Source organism: Melanerpes formicivorus, unplaced genomic scaffold (genome assembly GCF_026170545.1).
Source record: "Melanerpes formicivorus ecotype bairdi unplaced genomic scaffold, bMelFor1.0.p_v2 SCAF_2, whole genome shotgun sequence".
Classification (NCBI taxonomy): Eukaryota; Metazoa; Chordata; class Aves; order Piciformes; family Picidae; genus Melanerpes; species Melanerpes formicivorus.
Genome location: NW_027142354.1, coordinates 51417971 through 51433274, shown reverse-complemented (window position 1 = coordinate 51433274; position 15304 = coordinate 51417971). Strand labels below are relative to the sequence as shown.

Genomic DNA, 15304 nt, shown 5'->3' with positions numbered 1-15304 from the left:
AGCACCCACAAGCTTCCATCATGTACACTGCAACATTTGGCGTTCACTTCTGCTGTAGTAAACGAGAGGAAACAGTTAAAGGCTTTGATACCTGTGTTGTCTGTTAAATACCAGTGGCTGCAGTCATGCAAAAAAAAGAAGTTACCCAAAGCAGTGTTAACTCCTCGCAACACATGGAACAGACCATTTAATAATCACAAGGCAGACAGCAGAACAGAAATGAAACATTTTTCTTAGCTTCTCCCAATCACAGTACTACCTGGTATCTGTTTCAGAGAACATATTAACCATGCGGACAAAGAGAAATGTCTTCATCTGGAAAGCACCTAAATAAACACTGAGCTACAGCTTGTTTGTCCAGGCTTTGAATAATTCTTTACATCAAATTCACCAACAGTGGAACACACCATGTAAGCTCTGTTTGACTTCTCTTTATCTTCTACAACGAGTGATAGCTTCGAGCCTAAAATAGAAAGCTCATTTAAGTGACAATATCAACATTCTAATACCAGTGCTGCTCACTGGATGTTTTCTTTCTTGATGTCTCACTTTCAGGTAAATACAACAGGCAGATCAATCTATTAAAAAAAAAACAACACCCTGTTATGTGTTCCAATTTGTCAGTGTCTTGAAGTATTTCTCCTCCCCATGTGATGTCAACACATCTTACCCTCCCCACGCACTTTGAAAAAACAAACACCACCGCAGAACAAACAACCTAAGCTTTTAGAAGATCGTTTGGTTTCCATCTTCCTTAGGAGTTATTTGCCCAAGACTATAGAGCATTACGGAGTACAGCTTCTCACATGGTAAAGCACAGCTTTCAGTAGTCAATAATCCACTATTCCAGTCTGCAGCGTCGCTGTGTTAGTTTGCAATAGGGGACACGCTCTTCTCTTTTGCAGTTCATGCTGTTCAGTTTTCGATTGCTGCAAGTTACAGCATTTTGTCAGGATCTTGGAATTTCCTGAAGAGTAACAAGTACTATCCCACTGAAAAGTTAACAGTGCTATCCAAAAGGAAATAAATGTTAAGTCTTTGTTAGTAACAACAAAACGCAGTAAGGAATAATTGTGATTTATCTGGACGTGGTGTGAGGAGGTAAGAAATTACTCCTGTGCACATGGCAGTATTGATATCCTTTGAAACAATTCCTTACAAGATCAATTCCCAACCCCCACGGACACAGCTGACATTGAGGAACCTCAGCAATCTTTCACCTCTGGCCCACACTCATGTGCATTATCCGGTCTGCAATTCCAAATGCAAGTGTCAAGTCAGTAGGAAACAATCACCATGGGTTTTGTTCAATTCAAAATGCTTGTTACTGAATGTACCTTCCAGAAAGGCCAGGGAGTAAATCAATCTACTACCAAAAGTACTATTTTTAAGTTTCATTCAAATTATTCAAGTTATCAGAGTCTCCCCTAATATCTGATGATGAGAATTTCATGGAGAAAAGGCTCTTGGGCTAAGTGTTCACTTTTTTTCTGCAGACCCTTCAGAAATTTCAGATTGCCAACAGTCCAATTTTAGAACTACCCAAGGTCTTGCCTGGTCTTGGCACAGGCAGGAGCATGTTCCTCTCGTCACATTAATATGACTTTATTTACAATTTGTCCACATCATTTAAGTTTCTTCAGCTCAACTCTGTCCAGCTACTGAGCTATTAAAAGCACAGAAAAGCACATCGTAACAGTTAAACATGGCACGAGAGCACTCCGTATAAAGCAGAGGATCAGTTTTATTTCCAGGTACAAGAAACCAAAGACCAAATTTCCAGGAACACAAGTCAGTTTGAAAACTAAATGCCATTAACAAGTGGCACCATTGTTTCTCTTCATAGACTTTAATTGCACACACTTTTTTTCCCCAGGGCCATCAAACAGAACAGAACAGCACAGCAACAGTCAACCCACGACCTGTAAAGATTTACACAGTGCTCCTACAGAGTAAAATGAAAACATATGACCCATTAAAAAAAAAAAAAACATCATATCTGAAATTGACAGGCAAAAAATGTACAGTAACACTGAAGTATAAATTCCATTAGGCACACTGTTAAATGGTATAGTAGGAAAAAAGACAGGGCTTTCAACAAGCCAGTTTAAAGCACAATAAAAAGGTTAAGGCATTAATGCAGGCTTGGTATCCAACCAGCTATGTTAAGAGCATCTTTGGGTCAGTAGAGATTTTCATCTGGAAGAAATCTCCTCTTTACCTGCAAAGCAAAAGGCAATTTAATTATTCCTTTCTGTGGAGACAATTTACTAATTGCAGACCTGGTTGTAACTATTTTCATTCCACAAATGCACTGAGAAATAGTCAAGAACTTCACCTACACAGAGCTTCAAAGAACAGTATATACTTCCTTGCTTTCTTAGCACTTTCATGTCTGAAGTTACTGAAAGCAGTTTTCACCACATTATAAGCTGGCAGAACAACTGTTTTACTAGAAAGTTTTTAATGCTGGAACAGCATCCAGGTATCTGCACGACAGCCCTTCTTACATCTGTTGCATGAAGGTCCTGGTCTGAGAACACAGACCATAAATCAACCAAGTTACTGAGAAAAGGCTACACTAGATCACATTGCTTGTAAGAGGCTACAGCTTGTATTTACCACAGCTGCAGAAGTTTGCATATTCTAATATATAGCCATCCAAGCTCTTAAATTGATTTTATAGGCATGTCATCTGATACATTTGAACTGGAGGGATACCACACAGAAAGAAAGACAAAACTTCTGTAATTTGGCATGGATCAGTCAAGTCAGCATCTGTAGAAGACCCTCACCAGAAGGCAGTAGCTTTCTGCATGCCTTTTCAGCCTGCTCCACTGGTCAAGTTAAAATGGGTTTGCTTAGACTATCCTCAATTGTAAGCATTTAGTTGTCTTTGAATTAACTCTTCGTATTGTCGACAATTACCCATCCAAACCTCAACTGAAAGAGAAATGGAAGGCAGAAAAAAGTGTACTACTTTTTAAGATGTGCTGGAAAAGTACCTCTTAATAGCCAAAAATAACTGGTCAAGCAAGAAATGGTAGCTGTATTTATGGGATTCCAAGCAGTGTCAGAGATATATCCCAGCTCTTTCACAGGGAATCTAATTCACAGCTGCTGTCGAGTGAGAGAAACCACAGGAGGCTCTGAGTGCAGAGGCACACAACAGCAAAAGCCAGGACACTGCAGCCTGATCAAAGCAGCCACCTCCTTGCCACTCAGCTCACTCAACACTATATGAGTAATTCACACAAAATTGTGAGGAATAGTCTGCCCTGTAGCAGCACATTTCTATCAAGAATATTTTAACTATGATATCTGAGGATTATTTCATGCTTTTACTTGAAGCTTTTTCACAAAGAACCTTGATTTTATTCCAAAATTAAGCCAATGAAATCAGGTATGTCAAAGGTTAAACTGCTTCATACAATACAACAGCATGAGCTATACACAGCTCAAATTCTCCATCAGTAAGTTTTAAAATGTCAGCTCCTCAACCTTTCTGGCCATCCTACAATTCATTGCTTCTCTCCCTTCCTTGGCAGAAGTTTACCTCTAGTTCTCTGGAAAATGCTTCACTGAAAGGGAGAATTAAAACCCTGATTCTTTTAGTGGGCACTCAGAGTCCAAGAGTTGTATCTCATCTCTGGTTTGTCCTTGCTGGTTGCAACACACAGACAATTTATTAATCAGAAGGAAGCCAAAGTTTTTACATCCAAAGTATCCAGCAGTCCAGATAACTACATTTCAATTTCAGATCCCAGGCAACTACAATCCTATGGGATTCAGAGGTCTGCATGCCCATTACCAGAATACACAGGTCTGTTTGAGCCAACTCATTATGCATTAACACATCAGCAGTGAAAACGCACCTAGGAAATTCATCTTGACCGTCGCAGCTAATTACAGGCCTCCACCTGAAGCAGGGCCAAGTCTACCTTTAGCTTCTGCTTGCTGCTTAAAAGACAAGATGCAGACATATACATGCCACAGTCAGACTACACCACAGTTCAGATGAAGCCTACTTCGAAGCAATAGAGTTTTGCTTCAGGGTAAATGTTCAGGATGCTTTACAGACAGCATTTAACTGAGCTGCAACATCAACTATCAGCCGTCTGCAGCTATTGGACTTCTGTAAATAGAAGTTAAGGCAGTAACAGCAAGGGGGTAGACAGTTAAACCTAAAAGAACAAAAAAACCCACCCCAGGTAAAGCATGCCTAATTCTTCAGTTACCAGTATAACAACTAAAATCAGGGGTACTTCCTCCCACGCTATGCTTCGTCTGAACCTTCAATTCCAAATGCTGCCGTTCTTGAGGAGCCCAGATTGATCGTGGCAGTCTTAATACAGCTTTGTATTTTTGCTGGTCATGTCAGAAAACATGGCCAGGCACTGCAACAACAGCATTCCAATAGCACTACCCAGATAGCAACCACCAGGCTCATCTATGATTAAAAATGCACACAGGCTATCATTAAAGAAAATAAAAACGCTCATCTGCAAGAGCTCAGCATTAGTGCTATGCACTGACAGCAGGCAAGAACCATTCTAATGGCAGGTCTCACTCTGACTTCACAGATGAATGAGGGCAACTTTACATTGCCTTTTGAATCAGGCAGGTCTTGGATGAAACCGTAGTGGGCTTGCAGTTTAAGGATTGTTAAAGGTGAGGAAATCTACTTATGCTAGCTACTAAAAGACACCCCAACCCAATCACCTTTGTACTGTAAGAAGAAGAAATGTGCTGCTGTTCTTGCAAACCCCTGCTTACTGAGCACAGTATGCATGCCACGACAGCAGAGAAAATAGCCATACAAGAATTCATTCCAAGCTTTTCATGGTATCCAGTCCACATTAATATCTGAAGTATGTTTTATTATAGACTATAGAAAGACAAGATTTTTCCTGCAAAACAGCCAGCAGTTCTGAACACACTGCTCAAACTACTGTTCAGTTTCTCCTGAAGCTTTACCATACCAAATATTAATAAATCAGATCATACTCACCTAGTCAATGACTTGAAGCAGAGGACAGAGATCCTTAAGGCCACTGATATTGAAGATACCAGATTGTTTCATTGCTTAACTGTGGCCCAAAGAGAGGGTTGAGTTGAGCCAGAATCGCGATCAGCCAACTGCAAGACAACCCCCCCCCAAACCAAGAGAGAACATCAGCCAAATTACAAAGCTCATGATAAAGGGCAAGGCTTATCCAAAGCACAAGTACTATAGGAGAAGAAAAGATGATTTCCAGCAAGGGCTAGCATCAAACCAAAATTTTACTCAAGCTCATACATAAAGCTAGGTATCAGTACTGAAGATCTGGTACCGGTTACCATTCTGCAACTGAAACAATAAATCATCCTGTTCAATTTCCAGCAACACAAAAACACCTCACAGCGCTTTTCTCCTACTTTTGCTTTGACAGGAAAGTGTTTTGAGACATAGGAAGCTCAGGTATTTGAGGACTCAGAAGATAAAAACATGAGACACCCCTTTTCTCGGTGCCTTTGAAGCATCCTTTAAAACAAACAAACAAACAACAAAACACAGCCCTCTGAGGAAGAGTCTCTCACCTGCTCCTATTTTCAGTGTATGGCAATCTACTCTTGGACACGGTATAATTTTCATCAGAGACCAAATAAAAGTGAATTTAAACCTTGCAGAAGCCAACAGGGACCTGAAGCAAAAGGGTATAATGCTACAGGAACACAGACAAAACCCAATAAGGAACTCACAACAAAACCAGTGCGACAACAAATCCTACATCATTAGCAGCAGCACCCTTGTCATCAGAGCCGTTCACAAGCTAACATCGCAGAAGCCATAGCCAGAACAGAGAAGAAGAGGAATGTAGTGTGTGGAAAACATCCAGGAAAGCTAAACAGAAATAAATATTCCACTGTTAAAAGATGTATTTGCTTTGTAAATATTACAAGATTCAGAAGCAGCGATGGATGCTTCCATGGATTTAAATCTGTGTTAAATACTAACTATATAAACACATTTAGTGAACACACTGGCTCATCTGTCTGCTATTTCTAGAATGCTTTGTAAGGAGGAGAAAAAGCAGAGCAGCTTTGTAATGGGAGCTGCCACAAATGTATCAGAGTGCTTAGGCAGTCATGGAAAATTCCACACAAACCTTGATGCTTTGACCAGCAAATGATGTGCAGGTCTGCTGTTAAAATGGCTAGAACAGCCAAGGGCAAAAGATGTGAGCCAGACTTAAAGAAAATACAGGAATCCTCTTAAAAATTGCAAATCATTCTTTTCAGTGCTTCTCTCAGTTTTGGACAAAGTAGGACTCTAGTTAAAACCACGTGCTGAGCCTACAGCAGTCTTGCAGCCTTGAAATACATAGCAGGCTGCACAAAGCAATTAAAACATCAGCAAGATACCACCAGGAAGAGCCAATAACCTTTAGGTTGGCATGTTTCTACTTTGCTGCTCAAAGCAACAACAAGAAAGTATTCTGAAGTCATGTTAATCACTATGTTAAATTTACTTAAGGGAGAAGCAAATCAGCTCTTAAAAATACCACAGAACTTATTTTGCAAGGGTTAATTTTCAGATACAAAAGACAGAAGGAGTGCCAGAGCACTGCACCATCTGCCTTTAGCATCCTGAACTAACAGAAGTAGGAGGAGGGTAGGAACACTAGAAGCCTGTTAAAGGACATTATTCTCTCTCTCTCACTGTACTGAAGGAAGGAACTCTATGCACAAACATCTCACTTCTCTGTTTCCTGAGTTCAGACCCAGCATGGCTGTGAATTAAAGGCTCTGGAAGCACATTCAAAATATTGACGTGTCCCAGCTGCATAACCGTGCTTTAGGCAGCACTGTACAGCTCTCAAAAGCTATTTGCTGGCACCATGCTGGATACCCAAGCCCTGAGCCACAGTGGCATTATAGGTCAATAGCATATTCCTCCTCCTTGCTCTGCTAGGGCCTAATAACTTAGAGCAGTAGTTAGGCACTGAACTCTACAATTCCCTTGCATTCAAGATAAGTCATGAAGAATCTTTTCCCACATTTTGCTTAAGCGACGCTGCTCCACACAACAACCTATCCATGACAGCACAAAACGAAATGTAGCATTCAAAGTAAAACAAAGCGAGCCTCTGTATCCAGTGTGTAATGTTCTAGTTGCTAAAATCAGGTACAGCATTCAAACCACCCACAGGTCCTTAAATTCTACCAGATACCAGTTACAACGGTTAGCGTTAATTACCCGGCTCAGACAAGGAAATTAAAGTCCCTTATGTTCTACCAGGAAGATTTTTTAAAAGGTCTTTCTACCACAACTGCCATCTGTCTAGGCTGCATGTTACAAATGGAGGTCCTGCTATCTCTGTTTAAATGTCACGTTGAGCAACTGTATTTTAATCCTTTAGAATCAGTAGCAAATAATACACCGCTTTTCAGGGACCCTGGCCTTTGTTAGCAGCGTGTCATGGTGCTCTTTCAGGAGCTGCTTTGTAAACAGCAAAACATATTGAGATGGACAGTACCATACAACGTGGTAAACTAATTTCTGCAGCAGCAAATCCTCATACTTCGCCAAGTTCCTCAGGCTATGTGGATGTTGGTCTCTTCTCCCAGGCAACCAGCACCAGAACAAGAGGACACAGTCTCAGGCTGTGCCAGGGGAGGTTTAGGTTGGATGTTAGGAAGAAGTTCTATACAGAGAGAGTGATTGCCCATTGGAATGGGCTGCCCGGGGAGGTGGTGGAGTCACCATCATTGGAGGTGTTCAGGAGGAGACTTGATGGGGTGCTTGGTGCCATGGGTTAGTTGTTTAGGTAAGGTTGGATTGGTTGATGGGTTGGACACAATGATCTTGAAGGTCTCTTCCAACCTGGTTTATTCTATTCTTCAAAAGGATACTGGGTACAGTATCACAGTATAACCAAGGTTGGAAGAGACCTTGAGGATCATTGAGTCCAACCTATCAACACAGACCTCATGACTAGACCATGGCACCAAGTGCCATGTCCAATCCCCTCTTGAATGCCTCCAGGGACGGTGACTCCACCACCTCCCTGGGCAGCCCGTTCCAATGACGAACAACTCGCTCAGTGAAGAAATTTCTCCTCACCTTGAGTCTAAACCTCCCCTGGCACAGCTTGAGACTGTGTCCCCTTGTTCTGGTGCTGGTTGCCTGGGAGAAGAGACCAACCCCTTCCTGGCTACAACCACCTTTCAGGTAGTTGTAGAGGGTAATGAGTTCACCCCTGAGCCTCCTCTTCTCCAGGCTAAACAATTGTTGCACACAAATTATGCACCTACCTATGCAAAAATTCTCCACAGAACAACCAAATTAGCCTCATGTGATCAATATGGGTATTCAAAATGATCACCATTATACACAAACACAGAAGAAACAGCTTTAAGTTGAAATGTGATGGGCTTTGGTTTACATCAGCTGACTAAAGTTAATGTCAATCAAGTGCTGTTTAATGAAGACATTGGGGTTTTCCCTGCTTTGAACTGGAAAGGTAACTCAAGAAGAATTGACAGTAGGTCTATCAGAGTTTTAAGCAGCTCTGAAAAGAACTAGATTACAGCACCAACCACCTACTAAGGACACACCAATACAGGGGACCATGCCTGGGGTAACACAAGTCATTTAAACCCTAGAATAATCGATGAAGAATCCTCAAAAACCATTCTTCTGGGCATTCAGAAGACTGGCATGAAAAATGAGTCTCCTTCTTTAGTCACTGAAATTAACATCTGAATTGTTTCCAACATCCTGCCCAAAAAAATGAAACTGATATGGCAAGCACAAGTTTGCATAGGCTTGAATAAAACAGAGGGGAAAAAAGAGCTTGGACCAGATGACCCTTCAAGGTCCTTTCAAGCCAGGGCTGTTCTATGATTCTATGCAGAACTAATGGGAGAAAAAAAACAAGACTCTGTGATAAGACAAGTTTCATCTTGTGACATGGAGAGAATAATCTGCTTTTTGTTGTATCCTGGCAAGCAAACACTATGCCTAATTTATGTGGCTGGGCAATAAGTGGAGGTTTAAAGCACAGTAAGATTTTGCTGCTTCTTTTTTCAAAGTGTAATTGGAGAAAACCAAACATAATGAAGACAGCAACTTAGAGCCCACAAGATTATGAAAACTCCCTCACTGGACATGCAAGAACAGATTATAAATTGTATTAATGACACTAGATTTACAATAGGTCTGTTTTGGTAGGGAAAAAAAATATTAGACGTCACGAATCTTAAAGTGAAATACCACTGGATGTGTGAAGAGTTCACAGCAGTTAGAGTTAAGGCATTCTATACCAAATACGTTCCACATCCTAGACCAGGTGACTCTGCACATGCCACATGGCCTCAGTTTCAAGGAAATTCTCCTTCTTCACACAAAGAAAACAAACCCTAAACATTAAGGATTTTAGAAGAGTAGAACATCATTTCTGCTAAAATAGAGTAGGAAGAACTTAACTGAGAACTTTTAACAAACCCAAACCATCATTCCCCTCAACTGTAACCTAGCACAAACGAGTACCCAGTTGCCCTTTCCTTGCCAAGCGTTTGGGAGCTGCGATGAGACTGGGCTGCTACATACTTCACATGCAGGCAGTGCAGGTCTTCATAGCACTGAAAAACCCCAAATCCAAGTTGCTTCCACAACAAAGTTCTTCCAAAGTTTCTACATCTGCTCTGTAAAACTTTAATTTCAAAAACTGTCATAAATGCAAAACAGAATCAGCTCTGCTGTACTTCTACAATTACCCAGATGAGTAATTTAAGACAACACACTTGTCAAATACTTGCAATAATAAAAAACAAAACAAACCCAATAAGGCCACACCTGTGATACTGGGTACAGTATCACAGTATAACCAAGGTTGGAAGAGACCTCGAGGATCATTGAGTCCAACCTATCAACACAGACCTCATGACCAGACCATGGCACCAAGTGCCACGTCCAATCCCTGGGGAACCTGACTATCACATGACTAAACTAGATCAAACCTGCATAAAACCTGTGCCACAGGCCAAGCCAACACGGAACCAAAGAAGCTCCTCCTGGTACATGCCAACACTGATAACCTGGCTCTTCTGGCTGCTGGTTCTTAAGACTGAGTTTTGAAACTGGAGATGCATTTAAATATCCATGCTAAACTCTTTAGAGAAGCATGAGTAATGCCTAATTGCTTCAGGAATTGCAAACAATACTTAGCTCGAGTTGAACTCTGAATAATAACTTTATTGCCTTTCAAAGTTGAATAGACTAGACTAGCCCAGACCAGGTTGGAAGAGACCTTCAAGATCATCACATCCAACTCATCAACCAATCCAACACCACCTAAACAACTAACCCATGGCACCAAGCACCCTATCAAGTCTCCTCCTGAAAACCTCCAATGACAGCGACTCCACCACCTCCCTGGGCAGCCCATTCCAATGGGCAATCACTCTCTCTGTATAGAACTTATTCCTAACATCCAACCTAAACCTCCCCTGGCACAGCCTGAGACTGTGTCCTCTTGTTCTGGTGCTGGTTGCCTAGGAGAAGAGACCAACATTTGCCTGTCTACAACCTCCCTTCAGGTAGTTGTAGAGAGTGATAAGGTCACCCCTGAGTCTCCTCCTCTCCAGGCTAAGCAACCCCAGCTCCCTCAGCCTCTCCTCATAGGGCTTGTGTTTCAAACCCCTCACCAACTTCGTTGCCCTTCTCTGGACACGCTCCAGCAAGTCAACATCCTTTGTAAACCAAGGCGCCCAGAACTGGACACAGTACTTGAGGTGCAGCCTAACCAGTGCACAGGGGCAGAATGGCCTCCCTGCTCCTGCTGGCCACACTGTTCCTGATGCAGGCCAGGATGCCATTGGCCCTCTTGGCTGCCTGGGCACACTGCAGGCTCATGTTCAGCCTACCATCAACCAGCACCCCCAGGTCCCTCTCTACCTGGCCACTCTCCAGCCACTCTGACCCCAGCCTGTAGCTCTGCATGGGGTTGCTGTGGCCAATGTGCAGAACCCGGCACTTGGATGTGTTCAATCTCCTGCCCTTGGACTCTGCCCATCTCTCCAGCCTGTCGAGGTCTCTCTGCAGAGCCTCTCTGCCCTCCAGCAGATCAACTCCTGCCCCCTGCTTGGTGTCATCAGCAAATTCACTGATGATCGACTTAATACCCTCATCCAGATCATCAATGAAGATGTTAAAGAGCACAGGGCCCAGCACTGATCCTTGGGGCACACCACTGGTGACTGGCCGCCAGCTGGATGTGGCACCATTCACCACCACTCTCTGGGCTCGGCCCTCCAGCCAGTTATTTCTTGGACAAGACTACAGCCTTTCTTTAAAAAAATAAAATTGAACAGGAAGAAAAGGAGGAGGAAAAATAAAGTAAAAGAGATGGAGAAAACAACCACCATGCTTCCTCTTGCAGACTCCAGTTAGAGCTGGCTTATCTCTGGAGAAAAAACCCACAACCATCGACGAACATCAAACATGGTATGAAGAGTTGCTCTACAAGTCACTTTGTTATTTCTACTAATCCTCTTAACAAAGGCAGCCTCAAAACATACTGAGCATTTAAAAAGAAACAGTCTTAACGTATCAAAGCATGACAAGTTCGTCACAAAAGCTATGTCATTTGTATATATGCAACCAAACTAATTAAAGCAAAAGTCATCAGTAGGTTTAAGTTAGTATCACCTTAGAAATACAGTATCACAGTATCAGCAAGGTTGGAAGAGACCTCAAAGATCATCGAGTCCAACCTGTCACCACAGACCTCATGACCAGACCATGGCACCAAGTGCCAAGTCCAGTCCCCTCTTGAACACCTCCAGGGATGGGGACTCCACCACCTCCCTGGGCAGCACATTCCAATGACGAATGACTCTCTCAGTGAAGAACTTTCTCCTCACCTCGAGCCTAAACTTCCCCTGGCATAGCTTGAGACTGTGTCCTCTAAAGTACAAGTGAGGGTATGACAATGGAAAAGGCAAAAGTCATTGCTCTAGTGTGGATCTGAAGAATTCTAGAACTGACAAACTGCCATTATGGGTGGGAGCAAATAAGCCAGTGAAATGGAAAGGAGTAGTACCAAGTCAGTACCCAACACTATTTGGCAGTTGTGTGTCAGAAGACAAGAGGAATTCATGTTTGTTTTAACGCAGTATCTACCAACAGGAAAATGTTTGGATTTTTTTTTCAGCAGTATGAAGAACTTCAGAAGAATTCTAAGAGCTGGCAAAGCATACAGTCAGTATGTCTACATCTCTATGACACCCTTGAAAAGCTTTGAAGAGATAAAAAAGCCTTGAAGATATAAAAAAAGGGACTTTTAATTACATGAGAACTGTGCTTTAAGAGGAAAGACATTATTTATACTTACAACAGGTAGCAGCAAACAGCACATGTGACCAGCATTGTGTTGATAACACTGCAAAAAGAGAAGGAAACAGCTGATTAGGTGTCATGTTATGACTGACCACAAGACAGATAGGAAAAAAAATACACAACAGTGAACAGGAACAAGTTCAACTTTGATCATATGGAAGGTGACTCAACATGAGTGTTCTAACTTCTTCCAGCTAGAATTGTGCAGAGGAAATAACACAGCTCTGAGGAAAGCAGAGGTTTACAAACTACAGAGGAGCAAAGTCCTATGTAGCCATTGTCTTTGCTCCATTTCACAGTCAATGCTACCAGCAAGTCAGTAAACTACCAAAGCTGGATGTTCTAATACCTACAGCAAACCTTTGCTCCATTCCAAAATTCCACTGAGAGCAAACTTCAGTATCAAAAATACATATTTTCATTTTGCATCATGAATGAGAGTTTTGAAAATGGAATCATTTGAAATGCCTTGGAGATTTGGGGTTGGTTTTTTTTATCTGTAGGGCAAGATTGTCCTTTCTTGCTGAAAGAAAATTGTGACAGAAACCACAGTTAAGCTGAAAAGAAGCAAGAACCAAGCAGCTCATGAAACTGGGAATGGTGAAACTGCAGCTATACACACACACATGATTTTGAAATGGAAGGAAATGAGATTTGCTAACAGTAAGTGATCAATGTAGCTCATGGAACTCAGTAGCAAAGTAGAAAGGGGGAAGGGGTGTGTGTTCCTTTTTTTTTTAACTACAAAGTGATATTTTGCTCTATATATTTTCCCTCCAAACTAAGTAAGCAAAACTCATGCCAGGTCAGTAACTTCAAACCTTCTGTGACATGGATAACCTTGGATGTTTTTCATCTATCAACAGACGTTCACCTTGTTAACTTTCACATGAATGACACAAAGCTAAGGTAGCCTGCGTTAAGCTTCAGGAAGCCCTTCTTTCCATGGAGCCCCAGAGTCATTGTTTGGGAGTTTTAACCTACACAGTGTGAATTCTTAAGTCAGTTAAAGTTTGCATGGACTACTTTTGTCAAAAACAAACAAACCTACCTATTCAGAAACAGGTTTGGGGCAGAGCTTTGTTGATTTTGTAAGAAGATGAGAAATTAACAGACTACACAGTGTCACTGTAGATGTGCCATAGAATCAGAGATCAGCAATCCTCTATTCATATTGATTAAACAGTCACATGTTGGAAAAATTACTAAACAAAAAAACCCTCTTCGTGGCCCACATACATGCCTGGAAGACACATTTCCAACCTGTTTCTGAGGGACAGGCAAAAGTTTCACATACAAAACTCACAGCAGGTTTGAAATTGAGACAGTAAATATCACAGCTAAGCAGAACCCGAGGAAAATTCCTCCGACTTTAGTTAAACAACCAAGAGAAAAGACAGTTGGTACCTGTGGAGTAGAGAGGATGTCAGAGAGAGGAAGAGAGATTAAGTAGTCATTACCTCCTAGGGAAAAGAAAAAGACAAAAGATCTTGTCTGCTTTTTTTATCACCGCAGGAAAAAACATCTCTGCTTAGATGCCTCACTTTTGCCCTTAGGCTACTACAGCTACAAGGCCACGAGCATATATTTAAGCACAGAATGGAGATTTAGTACAATCAACTCTTTCAGTCTCTTCCAGTGTGAAAAAACTAAAGGATGGTGGAATAAGTTATAAGAAGTCAAGTAAGAAAAGAAAAAGGAACTGAAGGCTCAAACACCTCCTAACTTAACAACAGTCCTCCCTGCCACAGGACTCTATGCATGCATACGTTTACAGGGCTTGAGGAGAAAAACCTCAACCCCGTGATGGATTATGGAGGTACGCAGACACCACTCCCTGCTCCAGCCCCACGCTCAGGAAGCCCTCGCAGGCGCTCGCCCCGGCCTCCCGCGGCTGCCCGGATCTCGGCTGGCAGAAGCGCCTGGGCCCGCCAGCTCTCCGCGCTGCACCACTACGGCGACCGAGCCCGCAGGACTGCGGCAGGAGGCGGCGGCTCCGGGCCTGGCGGAGCGGCGAGCACGGCGATAAGGAGTTGTGGGGTGTTGCGACGGCCGCCAGGCCTCGACGGCGGGGGGAAAGGGGAACTCGAGACACAACCAGAGCCGCAAGGCCGCTGCTGCCCGGCTGGTCTGCAGGAACACGGCTACCGCCGCCTCGGGGAGCCGGGCCCACGATCCGCCGGGGGCCTCCTCACACATCGACCTCCCGCCGCTTCTGCCCGAAGGGAAAGGGGCTGCCCCCCCTCAGAGCGGCCTCGGCCTCCCCCCGTCACTCACCCGCGGTTAGGCCCCTTGGGTACGAGCCACGGCAGGACGCCGCCGACCATCCCCCAGAAAACGCTCATGACGATGAAGGGCACCGTCAGGCCACCGTACGCCATGGCCGGGCTGGCGGGGGCGACGGCGGAGGGAAGCTGCTTGGTCCGGCCGGCGCGGAGCCTCCTCCCCTCCCCTGCCCTGCCTCACGGCCGCAGCGCCCCATCCACCAATCAGCGCTCGATACGTCACTCGAGCCCGGCGGGCGGTGGCGCACCTGGCGTGCTCGGCGCTGCGGGTCGGCCCGGGCGGCTCCGGTTCACCGGGGAGGCAGCGGGCTCGAGGGTGCTGCTCCCTTCGTGGTCAGGGCTGGAAGGGTTGTTTTGGAGCTCATGAAATAAGCAGGAGCGCAGGCCGCGCTCGTACACCAGCTCAGCAGCAGCAAATATCGAAAATGCCTTTTGCAGTGCATTAACTCAAGGTGAAGAAAAAACCTCCCAGCAGCGCCCTAGCAGAACTGCGGGGGCAAAACTTCCGAGCCCACACAAAGCAGCAACTCTCAAAGCCCACCTTCTAAAGCAGCCTACGTATTAATGGCTAGAAATGAGTTAGAAGTGCAATTTTCCTCAAGTCTTGGTGTTCCATTTCTCAGCACTGTTCAGA

General features: G+C 43.6%; 1 protein-coding gene across 1 annotated transcript; it reads right to left on the bottom strand.

Annotated features, from left to right (window-relative positions):
- Positions 1–1726: 1726 nt before the first annotated feature.
- ATP6V0E1 (ATPase H+ transporting V0 subunit e1) lies at positions 1727–14858 on the bottom strand. The gene is made up of 4 exons (XM_068160295.1): positions 14663–14858; positions 12381–12428; positions 5012–5139; positions 1727–2221 (listed from the first exon to the last, which is right to left on the bottom strand). Exons 1-3 carry the CDS (start codon positions 14764–14766, stop codon positions 5046–5048), a joined length of 246 nt encoding a protein of 81 aa, XP_068016396.1. The 5' UTR covers positions 14767–14858; the 3' UTR covers positions 1727–2221; positions 5012–5045.
- Positions 14859–15304: the final 446 nt, after the last annotated feature.

Excerpts from the sequence above, each read along its gene's own strand:
- ATP6V0E1 (XM_068160295.1), bottom strand. The coding sequence starts at position 14,766 with ATGGCGTACGGTGGCCTGACGGTGCCCTTCATCGTCATGAGCGTTTTC. Across the intron at positions 12,429-14,662 it reads CCCAAGGGGCCTAACCGCGG|TGTTATCAACACAATGCTGG; the intron begins GTGAGTGACGGG and ends CTCTTTTTGCAG. Across the intron at positions 5,140-12,380 it reads GCTGTTTGCTGCTACCTGTT|TTGGCTGATCGCGATTCTGG; the intron begins GTAAGTATAAAT and ends GTTGTCTTGCAG.